Source organism: Pecten maximus, chromosome 14 (assembly GCF_902652985.1).
Source record: "Pecten maximus chromosome 14, xPecMax1.1, whole genome shotgun sequence".
Classification (NCBI taxonomy): domain Eukaryota; kingdom Metazoa; phylum Mollusca; class Bivalvia; order Pectinida; family Pectinidae; genus Pecten; species Pecten maximus.
In genome coordinates this window covers 32,531,458-32,547,661 of record NC_047028.1, presented here as the reverse complement: position 1 = coordinate 32,547,661, position 16,204 = coordinate 32,531,458, and the positions used below count along the sequence as shown (strand labels likewise).

At 34.5% G+C, this 16,204-nt stretch overlaps 1 protein-coding gene across 1 annotated transcript; it reads left to right on the top strand.

The window, feature by feature from the left end:
* Positions 1-3,073: 3,073 nt before the first annotated feature.
* LOC117342377 (COP9 signalosome complex subunit 6-like) lies at positions 3,074-15,993 on the top strand. Its single transcript, XM_033904529.1, has 10 exons — positions 3,074-3,302; positions 3,946-4,077; positions 5,796-5,884; positions 6,355-6,417; positions 7,551-7,598; positions 9,197-9,311; positions 11,013-11,105; positions 12,322-12,422; positions 13,592-13,660; positions 14,927-15,993. The coding sequence occupies exons 1-10, from the start codon at positions 3,146-3,148 to the stop codon at positions 14,996-14,998; spliced, it is 939 nt and encodes a 312-aa protein (XP_033760420.1). The 5' UTR covers positions 3,074-3,145; the 3' UTR covers positions 14,999-15,993.
* Positions 15,994-16,204: the final 211 nt, after the last annotated feature.

Sequence of the window (16,204 nt, the reverse complement as noted above, 5' to 3'; positions counted from 1 at the left end):
ATTTAGCATTATACTGTCCGTTTGGAAAGTTATTGTCATGCTTGCGCTTGGAGATTCAGTGTACGTATCCATTGAATTGATAACTAAAACTCGTAATGACTTTAATGTAAATGGAGTTGGAAGTGTTTGGATCGAAATATCTTTCAAGAAGACATATTTTACAGATCCCAAAATTAAAATGTTCAACTCTGGAGTAAAATTTAGCAATGTAGTGATCGAGCTTTTTAAAAAAAAAGAAATTTTGAGGTAACTTACTTCAAATCATACCCACAAGGTCATTAATGTAATATCATTGATACATATAACATAAAGCAATAAGTAGACGAATGTACACATTATACTGAAAATACTTCCTCTGTGTTAGTCCGAATTCTTGTCAGTAACCTACGTGGGGCAGTTGCCAGGTACTGACCGTAGGCCGGTGGTTTTTCTCCGGGTACTCCGGCTTTCCTCCACCTCAAAAACCTGGCACGTCCTTAAATGACCCTGGCTGTCAATAGGACGTTAAACAAAAACAAACAATTGTCAGTAACCCTTCAATACTACAACGAATGTTTGTCGATCGGAGATAAACCATTCCATCGTAAGATATGGCTTTACAAATATGATGACTTCGGAAAGTATAAAACGATGGTAACGGATACTTATTGGTCATTTCTCGACTCCAATGACAATAAATGAGTCTTGTAAATAAAACCCTTACGCATTAGATAACATTTCGCATGCTTGTATCCTGGATAAAGCGATTGCGGTTATATATGGTGGTCTGCCTTGGATGCATCGACTTCGCCAACCAAGTGTTACACTAGGCTAAATGGAACAAACTAAATGGAAATGAAATGGCCCTTAGTCTAGGTAAGCGAAAATACATTGGACCGCTTTATCACTACTGGACCCCCCCACCCCCAACCCCCTTTTTTCCCCTCAAAAATCCTGGATCCGCGCCTGGGAAAGATGTTTTTATCATTTTTCTTAAGGATATCTCTGCGGCTGCCTACACAAGAAAAAAAATGAAAATGGATGCTGTTCAGATCTTAATTTCACAGAAAGTAACGAAATTAATTTTCTCTAATGTATGCTCGCGATGATCCCATGTTGTGATTGTCATTTGTGGGTATATCTAAAAACACATATATAATTGGGAGATGGCTTAATACAAGTTTGAAAGCCTTTGCCCAATCCTTTTGTATATATCAATACAAATAAAACATGTTTTAATCAAATCGAAAAATAATATGGCCGATATATATATATAAACGGTCACGCACGCGTAACACACTGCGATCTCCGATTTCTGGTCCGTTAGCGAAAAAATGTTTTATTTTATTATTTTTTTAGTCCATGTCGACTTGATAAATATGATGTATTAACGAAAAGTCAATAACTTTCTCTACACGAGCAGGTTACAAACTTTCGATATTATTCTCGCACGTGAAAGTCACGTCAGATATAACTTTGAATGTATCGATGAATTCGTGCAACTTACTCTCTAGAAAACGATCCCGAATGATTGCAAATTTGCTATATTCATTTTCCGCTGTCCCAGATCGTTTCAAGTCATGTTGGAAAATCCTCTCAAAGTTACAGACAAAACTAAAATTCCAGTAAGTCACTGTACTAGTGACGGAATTTATTACGATGAAGATAATGATAAAGCACACATTTTTAACTTCTATTTTTTCCCCTGCCAATCTAGAGTTGATGACTCCGCTACTGTACTTCCGGAAGATGATTCGAGTAGATCTCAAGCTTAGTCATATTACGATAAAAACTAATGACGTCACAGATATATTGGTTAATCTGGATCAGTCTAAAGCAGCTGGACCCGACTTGTCCCAAAGTATTAAAATAGACTGCAGATGCTCTTTGTAATCTCTTGCCATATCAAAATTTCCGTCGTTATTGAAAAAAGTTAATGACATTTTTTTTAGAAGCGATCAAATAAGAAGACGCTACCTACATTGTTTTCGATATGTTGTTAACCTAGAATTGCCACTTTATGAAGACGAATCTTTTCCTTGATCTGATAATAAAATAATATTTTTAGCTATACAGAATTATATACTTTAAACTGGTAGGTTTTCTTCAACACATTGATATGACATGTAAACATATAGAATATGATTGTATTTCATCCCAAATCCTTAAGTTTAAACTGCTGTCGTTATCATTATCGGTAAACATTTGTGTGAATGAGTGTTTATGGATGACTGGTGTAATCATGTACTGGAGTGATAAGTTGATGTTTATTAATGGTGATATAATGTACAAGTTGTCAGTAGCTTAAAATGAAATAAAGGAACGTTTAAACTAAACTTAATTAGATAAACACCGGAAACCCTAAACACAAAAATATGGTTTTACAGTGTAAAGAAAACATCGAACTATGAATGTTACATATTTTAAAGTAATATTTCTCTTTCAGAGTTGACTGTCAAATCATCGTAAATGTCAGTAATTAAAAAAACTGTTCAACATTTTAGAAAACTATATCAGAAACTAGCGGCACGTTTCCAGGTTTTGCAGATTTTCTATTGGAACTGTTTTGGTGATAAAATATGGCGCGGGAAGGATGTAATAATTAAATATTTTTGCATAGGCAGTAATAGAATTTTTCCTAGGCAAAAATAAAATTTTGCATAGGCAAAAAATATTTCTGCCAAACAAAAAAAAAAATTTTGCCTAGGCAAAATTCGATTTCTGCTTAGGCAAAAATATTTAATTATGATATCCTTCCCGTGCCAAAGTTATTATAATCGAAACAAAATTATTTTTGTCTAGGCAGAAATACATAATGTAATTTTGCCTAGGCAAAAATTGAATATTGCCGAGGCAGAAGTAATTTTGCCTTACTTTTGGCTATGCAATATTTTATTTTTGCCAAAGACGTATATATACACAAGTCTATGTTTTATTAGATCAGAGACTATATGTAAGATTTTATATCTAAAACTATTTAAGAAAAAAGAAATCTGACTAAAAAATTAAAGCAAAAATATAATGTTGGATGGCACTAGCGGCTAGTCGGCATACTAAGGCCGATAATCAGGCTATTTCAACCTGTGGTTATTCTCGGAGTTATCGCTCTTCTACTTCCTGTTTTAGTTTGTTGCGATTGAAGTTTAGCAAATATTGTATCAGCAAAATGGCAACAAAAATGGACGTCGACACACCTGGCTCCAGCGTAATAGCATCCGCTGGGACAACAGGAAGCGTGTCTGTGTCCCTTCATCCTTTGGTGATCATGAATATTTCCGAACACTGGACTAGAGTTCGGGCCCAGGAAGGCAAACCGACACAAGGTCTCACCTAGCAAACTAGTCAAATCGCTTGCATTTGTTAAACTGATTTATTAGTATCCATGGCTATTCTATAACTGTCTTAATCTAATCCAGTAGCCATCCCACGTTTTCATTCATCGCTCTACATGTATTTAAATGAGAATCTATTAATTGACCTACTTTTCTATCTACACATTTATTATGTATTTACAGATTTAGCAGGTTGGTGTATTATACGTCAGTTCGAGTAAAGATTTATTACTAAAATTGTCAAAATTTATTAAACAGTAAATTCAGAAAAATACTTCTTAGGGCCTAATGGCGATTTGATTTACTAAAAGTTAATTAATATTTTACTAAAATATATTTACTGAAAGCGTTGTCTACCAAGAAATTAAACTTATCTGTTTTTCATGACAAACCCCCCTCCCCCCCCCCCCACCCCACACACACATTTTTATCAATGTACATGTATATATATTGACAATATTGAATAACATTACATGTTTGTATTAGTGGTACTATCAATTTGTGTAAAAAGTAATATTATTATGATATCTTCAAGAGTACACTTGAAATTTGTTGGATATTAAAACATGTCATTGATTGAAATGTATTTGATATAAATTTCACTGAATAAGTAATACATTTTTTTCATTCACAGTTATAGGGGCTTTGATTGGTAAACAGAAGGGAAGAAATATTGAGGTGATGAATTCCTTCGAGCTTGTCTTTGATGTCATTGAAGATGCTATTATAATAAATATGGATTACTACAACACTAAAGAAGAACAATGTAAGTATGGATGTCTAATTCTTCATTAGTCACTACAATTCTGTGACAATCAGATTTTATTTATATAATTAATGATCATGATAAAGATGCTCTAGAGATGACAACCTTAGCTGTCAAAAAAATGCATAAAATTGCACCCATGGCAAAAAAGAAAAAAATGATCTTATTAACACTAACAGATGACAAAAATGATAAAAGTGTCCTTATTATGATTGTTTATAAGACCTGAAGTTATGATCTTAAAGTGTGACCTGTCCTGTTCAGCTTTGATTGGCAGACAAGTCAATATTAATGAAGGGAAAACAGTTATATAGCATTAGGTACCAACTTTTTAGAATTCTAATGGGAGAAAAAAGAGCATGAACAACATTTATGATCAGACAACACATTTCACGCACAACACATTTAGCAAACAAAAAAAACTAAGGGGAGATAATTTGTTATAGGAAAATAACTTCCCTGGCTCAACACTTCCCACCCTAACTTAAAAAAAGAGGCTTATCACAAGCTTGTCCAATGATCTTTATGTCACAGGAAGAAAATGCGGGACATAATAACAAACTCCCAAATTCCTGCTGGTTCTTTATTTATTTACTAACCGGAGACATTTCCAGACGTACAAACATAAAAACCCCTGAAACATAAAAACAGCCGGACTAAGTACAATGTATATACGGTATATATCAATATATACCGGCTAATACTACGTGTATACGAATACGCGCTTAATGTTGATATTCAATAAATATCTATTAAACGGTAAATATGTATTCTGTATAGTATATATACCTTCCAAGACTTCAGCAGTCTGGTGAAATAGTGTCACGTCGTATACATACATCGTAAGGTAGTAGTTGCTGGACCCCGGAGGATACGTCTCAGCCAACGGTTAAATGGCAACTGCGATGATTCGCGTGAGTTATGGAGTTTTATCTAACGTTCTCTCACTCTTGCACGCTTTTTCACACTTTCACACCCTAATTTACATATAAGACATAAACAAGACCAAATAAGGACAATCACGAGACGACCACCTGAACTACAGACAAGATACAGACGTTACTATAAATAGACAAGGTACTTTCCACAATACAAGTAACTCGACGACACATACATATTTGTAAATCATATATACAAATATTTAATTAGCCCCATACTTGTACCGGTGACATTTAAATTATATTCAAGTTTGGAAAGTAAACTATACAAAGCAGCCAGTAACAGAAATAAACAAAAAAAAAGCTGAAGTGAAACTAACAAAACAGATTCCTTGAAATCGTGAGAATACACTATTTCTTATCAATATGATCGGGAGACAGGGCATGGAGCCTGGAGTTGGGAAACTCCCGAATGAATCGGGAAAGTTGGCAAGTATGTGAGAGTGTAATTAGTTCGAAGATTTTTCTGTTTCCTTTATATATATAAGAAAAGTATACGTAGTTATTAGCTCACTTGGCCTAAATTGCATATTACATAAACAAAGAAATGTGATAGGTATTGGTAGAAGCAGGATGGAATTTCTTTGGGATGCATGATATAAATTATTTTTTTCAACTTTTAATTCATATGATACAATTATAAAGAAGCTCAAATGTTTGGAGGATGGTGATAGCTTAAAGTACTAAACTTTGATTGTGAAATATACAACAGTTTAAAATTGATCATAATTACTCTTGGTCAACGCTTGAGCATCTTGCTAAAAATATTACTATTTTCAGTTAAACAAGTGTTTAGTGACATGGACTTCCTTGGATGGTATACAACTGGAGATGGTCCGACTCAATCTGATATCAGCGTACATAAACAGGTGATTATTGGCTGATAAATAGTGAAACAGACTATAGTCATTACATCTACTGTAACAGTGTAATTCAATCTGATATCAACGTAAGTAAACAGGTGATTATTGGCTGATAAATAGTGAAACAGACTATAGTCATTACATATATAACATACATAAACAGGTAATTATTGGCTGATAAATAGTGAAACAGACTATAGTCAGTACATATAACATACATAAACAGGTGATTATTGGCTGATAAATAGTGAAACAGACTACAGTCATTACATATAAGCAGTGATCGACCTCAATCCCATATCAACCTGCATAAACAAGTAATTATTGGTCAATAAATAGTAAAACAGACTACAGTCATTAAATGTACTGTAGCAGTGTAATTGATTTACCGAAATGTACTAGTTGGGCTATTCTGAAACGATCCAGGGTTTCCTCTGGTCATGACATTTTACATGATATTTTTTTTATAATTTTAGGTGTGCCAGATCAATGAAAGTCCAATCCTAATGAAGATGAACCCCCTTTCCAGACAAACTGATGTAAGTTAAAAATAAAATCTAAAGGAAATACAAGATAATGTTATTATTACTTAGCAATTACTATCATATAATTATATAGATACAGCAATTACTATGTCATATAATTATAATGATACTTCAATGTTTGTGTGACATTGTAATTTTCGTACAAAATGAAACCTTGATATTTTACCAGTTGTTAATAATTGACAGCTGTCAAACCTTGATGCAATGCCAGTTTATAATTGACAGCTGTCAAACCTTGGTACAATGCCAGTTTATAATTGACAGCTGTCAAACCTTTATATAATGCTAGTTGTTTATATGTATAGTAAAACACTGACATATTAATGCCCCTTGTTTTCTCACCTGGCCCAAAGGGCTGATAAGCCCATGCCATGATGCATCATCTCTCATTGGTTCGTCCGTCGTCCATCAACATCTCATTTAAATCACTACTAGTCCTGAAAGCCAGAGTATGGATTTTGATAGGTCTGGAACATTTTTGGGCAATGGAGATCTAATATTGTTTAAATGAAGGGCGTGGCTCATCTTGGGCTGGAGTGGTGTAGCCCAGGAAGAGAAATTAATTCCTTTAAATGCCTACTAGTCCTGAATGCCTAATTTTGATTAACTTGGAGCATTGTGGGCAAAGGAGATCCAATATTTGAAAAAGGAGGGTGTTGTTTCCTTCGGGCTGCCGAGGCTGCAACCTTGAAAGCACGTTTTAAACTTTTAGCTTAAGTTCTGTTGGTGCTCTTGAGCTAGAAATTGATAGGGATGTTGAGGAAGGGAAATTGATGAAGTGTTGTTATTTTTACTCCTCGTAAAAAATTTGACATGGCAGCCAGGGCGGCCTTTTTAGCCAGAGAGCAGTGGACTGGTCCTCTTGTTTCTCTTATGTCCCATTTCTGATACAGTAGTTACTTATGTTTACACTTATTTTGCTAAACATAGTATATATATACTAAAATTCCACTTGTACAATAATAATAACAAAATATAGAAATATTTTCCTCCAATCTAATTACATGTATATAAATTCACCATCAGAAAAAATCCAGAACTGGTTCTATAAAAATGATTTGTATAATGGTTAGATTGGGGTGTACATTGTACATTCTGACATATAAAACTATTGTTCTTTTTTTTAGCTTCCTGTTTCCATATATGAATCTGTAATTGACCTGATCAACAATGAAGTAAGTGTATGATGTTGATACATGTAGATATAAGTAAATATTCCATTTAACACCATGACATGTCAATTTAAAGATCAGATTCCATTTAACACCATGACATGTCAATTTAAAGATCAGATTCCATTTAACACCATGACATGTCAATTTAAAGGTCAGATTCCATTTAACACCATGACATGTCAATTTAAAGATCAGATTCCATTTAACACCATGACACGTCAATTTAAAGATCAGCTTCCATTTAACACCATGACATGTCGATTTAAAGATCAGACTCCATTTAACACCATGACATGTCAATTTAAAGATCAGATTCCATTTAACACCGTGACATGTCAATTTAAAGATCAGATTCCATTTAATACCATGACACGTCGATTTAAAGATCAGATTCCATTTAACACCATGACACGTCGATTTAAAGATCAGATTCCATTTAACACCATGACATGTCAATTTAAAGATCAGCTTCCATTTAACACCATGACACGTCAATTTAAAGATCAGCTTCCATTTAACACCATGACATGTCAATTTAAGATCAGCTTCCATTTAACACCATGACATGTCAATTTAAAGATCAGCTTCCATTTAACACCATGACATGTCAATTTAAGATCAGCTTCCATTTAACACCATGACATGTCAATTTAAAGATCAGCTTCCATTTAACACCATGACATGTCAATTTAAGATCAGCTTCCATTTAACACCATGACATGTCAATTTAAGATCAGCTTCCATTTAACACCATGACATGTCAATTTAAGATCAGCTTCCATTTAACACCATGACATGTCAATTTAAGATCAGCTTCCATTTAACACCATGACATGTCAATTTAAAGATCAGCTTCCATTTAACACCATGACATGTCGATTTAAAGAACAGATTCCATTTAACACCATGACACGTCAATTTAAAGATCAGAATCCATTTATCACCATGACATGTCAATTTAAAGATCAGATTCCATTTAACACCATGACACGTCAATTTAAAGATCAGATTCCATTTAACACCATGACATGTCGATTTAAAGATTAGGGGCACAATGTGTGGTAGAATATGAACATTTTCATGTTCAATGTTCAGAATGAAAACCTACATGTACATCTTTATGTATTTGATGGTTGTAGGTTTCATGTGGTGAATGACTACATTTCTATGGACTTACCTGTGATTTTTATGATCATGAAGTACTTTCCACCTGTGTCATTATTTACTTGGACCATATTTGACTTAATAAAAACACAGTGTGCAAACAAATACACAGGGGTGTGATAACAAATTCACGTTATATTTTATTGGTATTATAGTTTTGGCTGATAAGAATCCCTCAAATCACAGTTGTGGTAATTGCAAATTGACTGTATTGTTTTAAGGGAGGAGTATTGTCAGAGCATTGGTAACCGTTATCTGTTTAAAGCTGGTTGTGTTCTAAAATTTAAATGGAGCAAAATAAGTGCTTGTATGTTTATAATATTACTTTAAACAATTGTCATGTCTTGAATTTTTGAGAATGTCTTTGTGCTTGGTTTTAAAAATTGGATATTTATTTTTCCCCTGTAAGACCAACTACGCTCTCTCTGTTTTAGGCTACCATGCTCCTTGTTGAATTGCAATACACACTTGCCACTGAGGAAGCTGAGAGAATAGGTGTAGATCACGTGGCGAGAGTAACAGCCATGGATGCTGGGGACAGCTCTAACGGTATATACATGTTTCAATGGGATCTGTTATTAGTGGGGGATTATGTAACAATCTTACCCCGAGGATTGGAGCTATTTCCCTATTTATAACAAAATTTAATGATTTCCTATCTACAGTTTAATCACATCAAGTCTACACGTCTTACATTGATGTAACGTCAATTAGTTAAGATACATAGGAGGGTAAACAGGGTAAGAGATATGGAAGTGAGACAAGGGGATCTTAGTCAACTCTCAGGATGAGAGATAAATAATCATTCACCCCAATGGAAGTGAGACACAGGTATCTTAGTTAACTCTCAGGGTAAGAGATAATAATTTACCCTCATGGAAGTGAAACAAGGGGGTCTCAGTTTACGCTCAGGGTAAGAGATAAACAGTGGAGCTGACCCCGGGGGCCTGAGGGGCGGGGCCAAAAGGTGTCAGTTTGGCTTAATTGATGTAAACAACTTCTTTTCTGTTCTGGAACTAAGAAATGGATATCGCTTATATTTATCTGGTAGCAACCTTATGGGGTAGGGATTCCAAATTGTACAAATGATGGAGCTGACCCCCTGGGGGCCTGAGGGGCAGGGCCAAAAGGGGTCAATGTGGCTTAATTGATGTAAACAACTTCTCTGGAACTAAGAAAAGGATATCACTCATATTTGACTGGTAACCTCCTTACGGGCTAGGGATTAAAAATTGTACAAATGATGCGGCTGACCCCTTGGCTGCCTCATGATCAGGGGCGGGGTCAAAAGTGGTCAATATGGCTGAATTGATATAAACGAGGTCTTCTCTGGAACTAAGTGATCGATATTGCTAATATTTGACTTGTAACATCCTTATGGGGTAGGGGTTCCGAATTGTACAAATGGTCCACTGGAGCTGACCTCGGGGGTCCTGAGGGGCGGGGCCAAAAGGGGTCAATGTGGCTAAATTATTTAATACAACGTCTTCTCTGGAACTAAGTGATGGATATCGCTAATATTTGACTCATTACATCCTTATGAGGTTGGGGTACCAAATTGTACAAATGGTGGAGCTGACCACGGGGGCTTGAGGGGCGGGACCAAAGGGTGTCACTTTGGCTTAATGGATGTAAACAACTTCTTCTCTTGAACTAAGCAATGTATATCACTCATATTTGACTGGTAGCCTCCTTACAGGATAGGGATTCAAAATTGTAGAAATGGTGGGACTGACCCCCTGGGGGCCTTTGGGGTGGGCCCAAAATAGGTCCATATGGCAATGTGATATTTATGACTTCTTCTCTGGCACTAAGCAATGTATGACATTGATATTTCAGTGGTAACATCCCAGGGAGGCCGGGATTCAAATCTATACAAATAATGGGGCTGAAATCCCTCACTCAACCCCAAACCCGGGGGTAGTTCCTCACCTCTGAAGACTTATTATATTATTGATGAAAATTAGAGCATATTTGCATCACCTAAAGCCAATGTGCAGCACACTGCTTTAATGGCAGGGTGACCTTGACCCCAAAGCCAAAGGTCAAATAAGTGCTAATTTTATGCTTGAGTTCAATTGAGTGCAAGAAAAAAAAAATGTCTAGCAGGAGATAAGGGGCGACAAAAACAAACTTCAGTTTAAGACTTGTTTATGAGAATATAAATTCAACATATAATCGCTAACTGGATTGGTCAACTGTCAGTAGTAATCTGTAATTAAGATTGTTTGAACGCTTGTTTATTAACAGTGGCTGAACACCTAGTGGCCCAACACAGTTCCATTAAGATGTTACACAGCCGTGTCAAGTTAATCCTGGAGTACATAAAGGCTGTACAGGCAGGTTAGTGTCTAGTTAGTGTTCAAGTCAAACAGTGTGTCATAGCTTGTGACAAGGTTTTGGGAGATTTTTTTATGCTTGATGCTAAACAATTATCTCCCCTTTCATTGATGAATTAAGAATGATGAACTCAAAACTTTCAAGTAACATGATACCACATACCTTGATCATGACTGTTAATCATGATTTATCAAAATGATTGATTCTGATTGTCAGTTATAATTAAAAGCAATCAATAGATTTGTGTTTTCAAAATTTCACTCATTCTCTCTTGTCCGGATCTTTGTCTCTAGCATTCAAATTATTAAGCCGTGCAAAATGTGTTTTTTTTATCTAATACTATTTTAACTCTGTTGAAGTTATTTTCCTTACCTTTACCCAGGTAAGGAAATAGAGGACAATATCTCGCTCACGTTATTAATGACTCCACTGCTACCGAGATAGAATATAAAAGATAAACTCAAAATTGAAAATATTTCTTCTGAATAGGGAATTACACTTCTTGACAGTGTCCGACCAGTTTCTTGTACAGACACAGGCGAGGAGTCAAATGTTGACACACACACAAAAAAAAAACAAAAAAAAAATTGAGATGAGCTCTGGTCTATACAGAGACATGCATGACATTACTGAACTCATCTATAAAATAAAATAAAAATCACTGTTAAATGATGACAGATGATTCGATCATTAAGATGAAGGCAAGTTCTATTCAAAAGATAATCAAAGACCTTTTCAAGCAAATGCCATAAAGTAAAACAATTAATTGTTGATGTTGTCCCAGTTGACAATATGACGATAAGGAATTAGAGGCATGTTCAATTCAAAATCTTTGAATGTTTTGTACCTATTTTGCATTCTAAAATAAACATTGTTTCACAAATGTAATTTAAATGTGATTGATTGGTGTTTATACAATAATTACATATATGACACTATTATATTATAATGATATCATACAATGTAATAATATAGGCTCTCAACAATCTGAACCTCTACAAACCAGCTAAATTATACAGTCCCAAGGAAGTACGGTTTAGACAGAGTCCACTGTAGTAAATATAAAAAGATAATAGTACATTGTATATGAATAAAAATGGTAAATCTTAAAAGATTCAGTTTTCGACCTAAAAATGGTGAATCTTAAAAGATTATGATTTCATGAAATTATTTGGGTTCAAATGTATTCACTATTAAAATTTTGTTTAACATTTTTCAGGAGAAGTACCCAAAAATCATGACATACTAAGAGATGCCTACAGCTTATGTTATAGACTACCGGTACTCAACACGGATCGGTTTAAGGCCGACTTCTATAATGTAAGTATGGCTGATTTGTGTAATGTAAGTAAGGCTGACTTCTATAATGAGTCAACTGTCCAGGTTAAAGGTCAAGGGTATTAGGTCCAAAGTTTAAACGTCAATGTCAATTTTTCTAACTTTTCACTGATGAACATTTTTTCATGACATTATGAATAAAAGTTGGTTGGGCTTAAACCAGATGCCAACTGAGCAAAGATCAAGGTCACTGTGTCAAAATTCAAGGTCATTGGGGTCCAAAGGTCAATAACATATTTGATCTCTGACAATGGCCCTGACTGTTTAAAACAAATCAAACTTATAGATAAATATTCTACCAATAATGGAGGTGGAAGCAAACAAAAGCAACATCAATGTTTATTTCGCTTCCTACATGCATTTGCATTCAAGTTCAAATATCAAATGTCAAATTGAACCTCAGTGATATGAACCGATGACTTCTTTATTGTTGTGTGACTTGCTGACCTGTCAGTAATCTAGTTGGCTTTGAAATTAGAATTTGAATTTTAGAACCAGAATGCTGAATTTAGTTGATGGAAACAGTTGACAGTCTGAAATACATGCTACTCAGAGGCATATCCTAAATTGGGAAAATGATTTGTAATTATATAAATCAAAGAGTGCTTTTCCATAATTACTGAAATATCCAGTTGAGTAATTCAGGCCCATATACATATTTGCTTCAAATGATTAGTGAAAGTGTGGAAAGTTGAACCATTGAACAAAGCGAACTTAGAAGTTTGTACATGAAATAGATAATGTCAGAAATAAATTGTATGTTTTGTATTAGAAATAAATTGTATGTATTGTATTAGTAATTGATTGTATGTATTGTATTAGAAATTAATTGTACGTATTGTATTAGTAATTAATTGTACGTATTGTATTAGTAATTAATTGTATGTATTGTATTAGTAATTAATTGTATGTATTGTATTAGTAATTAATTGTATGTATTGTATTAGTAATTAATTGTATGTACTGTATTAGAAATTAATTGTATGTATTGTATTAGTAATTAATTTTATGTATTGTATTAGAAATAAATTGTATGTATTGTATTAGTAATTAATTGTATGTATTGTATTAGTAATTAATTGTATGTATTGTATTAGTAATTAATTGTATGTATTGTATTAGTAATTAATTGTATGTATTGTATCTTTCAGCAATGCAATGATGTATGTCTAATGGCCTACCTTGGAACGATTACAAAAGGATGTAATACTATCAACCAGGTAGGAATTATATCCACTGCAATTTTTTTTTAGAATACCTTATGTTTGGAATCACAAGCAATCTGTTTACTTTTAGCTCACCTGGCCCAATAGGCCGGTGAGCTTATGCCATGGTGGAGCGTCCGTTGTCCGTCAATATTTCCTATAAATCCCTACTAGTCCTGAATGCTTGAATGAATTTTGATGAAATTTGGTCTGGATCATTATTGGGCAAAGGGGATCAAACATATAAACAGAAGGTGTGGCTTCCCTGGGGCCGGAGGGGCGGGGCCCAATAAGGGAAATTGAGGTAAATCCTTTAAATCGGTTCTAGTCCTTTAATGTTTGAATTATCTGGAGCACTATTGGGCAAATGTGATCTAATGTTGTGTAAATGGAGGGTATGGCTCCCTGGGGGCCAGAGGGGCAGGGCCCAATAGCGGATATTTAGCTAAATCCGTTAAATTGCTACTAGTTTAAACCCTTGAGATCTCCACCCCAAATCATGATATATATAAATAGGCACTCAGGTCTTTCCCCACCCCTAGGGACTTAGTTTCTCTAATATATCTTTTAAACAATTGGGTTCCCAACCCTATAACCATATACAGCATTATTGGGCATAAAGAGATCAACACAATCATTATGTATAAATAGGCTGTTGGGTTTTTCCCCAACCTAAAGGTCTTACTTTCTTGGTTATATTTTTGAAACCGTTGAGATCCCCACCCATACCATATATAGCGTTGTTTGACATCAACTATTATTATTAACAAATTGAACATGATGTTTGGTCAGATCCAACCAGATGAGCGAAACAGGCCCTCTAGGCCTCTTGTTTTAGCTTTCATGTCGCTTATTTTCTGTGGTTCATATAAATGTAGAGAATTGAGCACTGTATTAGAGGTTCCCTGGTTAAATTACAATTATATATGAAGAACTACGGTATTGATTCTCACAGTATATCATCATTAGGGTACATATTGTATCATTATATCATTATTAGGGTACATATTGTATCATTATATCATTATTAGGGTGCATATTGTATCATTCAAGATATTTTGTTTTAATTTATGATACAAAAATATTAAGAGGCTTTAAGACAAGTGTATAAGCATCCATCCATCCATCGCAAGTTATTTTGGGGTAACTTTTGGGGTAAAGCTGACTCAAACATCGATGCTTAAGTACAATCAAGTTTGAAAATTTGAGAGTCTTGTCTCTCAAGTTGTAGAGTGGCATATACATATCGTAAATTGTCTCATTTTCTTATTTCATTTTCAGTTTGTGAACAAATTCAATGTGATGTATGATCGACAAGGGATGGGACGCCGGATGAGAGGACTGTTCTTCTGAAACATAAATTATTTCTGATTGTGATGCCATATGACTGAAATTATAATGAAAAATTCACTGTGTGTATGGATAAACTGACATTAGAAGCAAGTTCTGGACTGATAATGTCACAAAATATTCAGTGTCATTTGAAATTGACACTTGTGTGTACGAGTATTGGAAATGTCTTCAGTCAATATTACTGTCTTGCAACTAATAAACGTGAAAAGGTCTGTTAATGAAGAAAAGAAAAATGTTTCCACAGTGTATTTTGGAAATGGGATTAAAATCTTTATACTTGATAGTGCTATCAAATCATTTCTACATGTATGTCTCTAAAAAATAATGTCTATCACAGTGCTTCTAAAAAAATGAAAAACTTTAAAAAAATTAAAATCTTCTCTGTTTACAATTTCAAATATATGTTCAAATTTGTGATATATGTAATGTGAACTCCGATGTAATAAGAAAATGATGCGTACATATTTATCAGTAGTCAAAAGTTAATGGAAGATATCATTCAACCATTTTCTGTTTCATCATCAATGGTTGAATTTGAAACCTTTAGTGTTTTCATGAGGGCTATTCCAGTAAAATATCTTGTTACCCAACAGGAGGACTCCAGATTTGTCAAACAGGAACTACCAAAAGAATGATTTAACTCAAACCATGCTATAGGGTACTCTCCTGTGCCCATCGTATTATTTACTTCCTCTTTGTGTTATTAAAAGATGAATAGCCAAAATTAAATTGACTATATTACACAACACTCTCCTGTATTGGTCATTTATTGATTGGCAGTGGCGACTTTTGAAATTAAAATGGAATCGGACCTGGAAATAAAATATCTGGTGTACCTGCCATGATGTTCAGTAAAACAGCAAACAAGTACACTCTCACTGTAGTAGTATGGACGTGTTGTGAGGACCACTGGACAGGTGTGATCAATTACTAAAATAACTTGATATAACTTTATTGGAATTTTGTGAAAGAATATTAAATAATACAGATAAGACTATGAGACTTTGGATGTTTTTTTATGCTCCACAAAAAGATCTGGGGCGTTATGTGTCACCTTTTATATCCGGGGCGTTATGTGTCGCCTTTTATATCCGGGGCGTTATGTGTCACCTTTTGTATCCGGGGCGTTAGTGTTACCTTCTGTATCCGGGGCGTTATGTGTCACCTTTTGTATCCAGGGCGTTATGTGTCACCTTTTGTATCCGG

What these genes read in the sequence shown, in the direction of transcription:
- LOC117342377 (XM_033904529.1), top strand. Translation starts at nt 3,146, where the DNA reads ATGGCAACAAAAATGGACGTCGACACACCTGGCTCCAGCGTAATAGCA. An exon ending in CCCTTTCCAGACAAACTGAT is followed by an intron (nt 6,418 to 7,550) that starts GTAAGTTAAAAA and finishes TCTTTTTTTTAG; the next exon opens with CTTCCTGTTTCCATATATGA. An exon ending in TTGACCTGATCAACAATGAA is followed by an intron (nt 7,599 to 9,196) that starts GTAAGTGTATGA and finishes TCTCTGTTTTAG; the next exon opens with GCTACCATGCTCCTTGTTGA.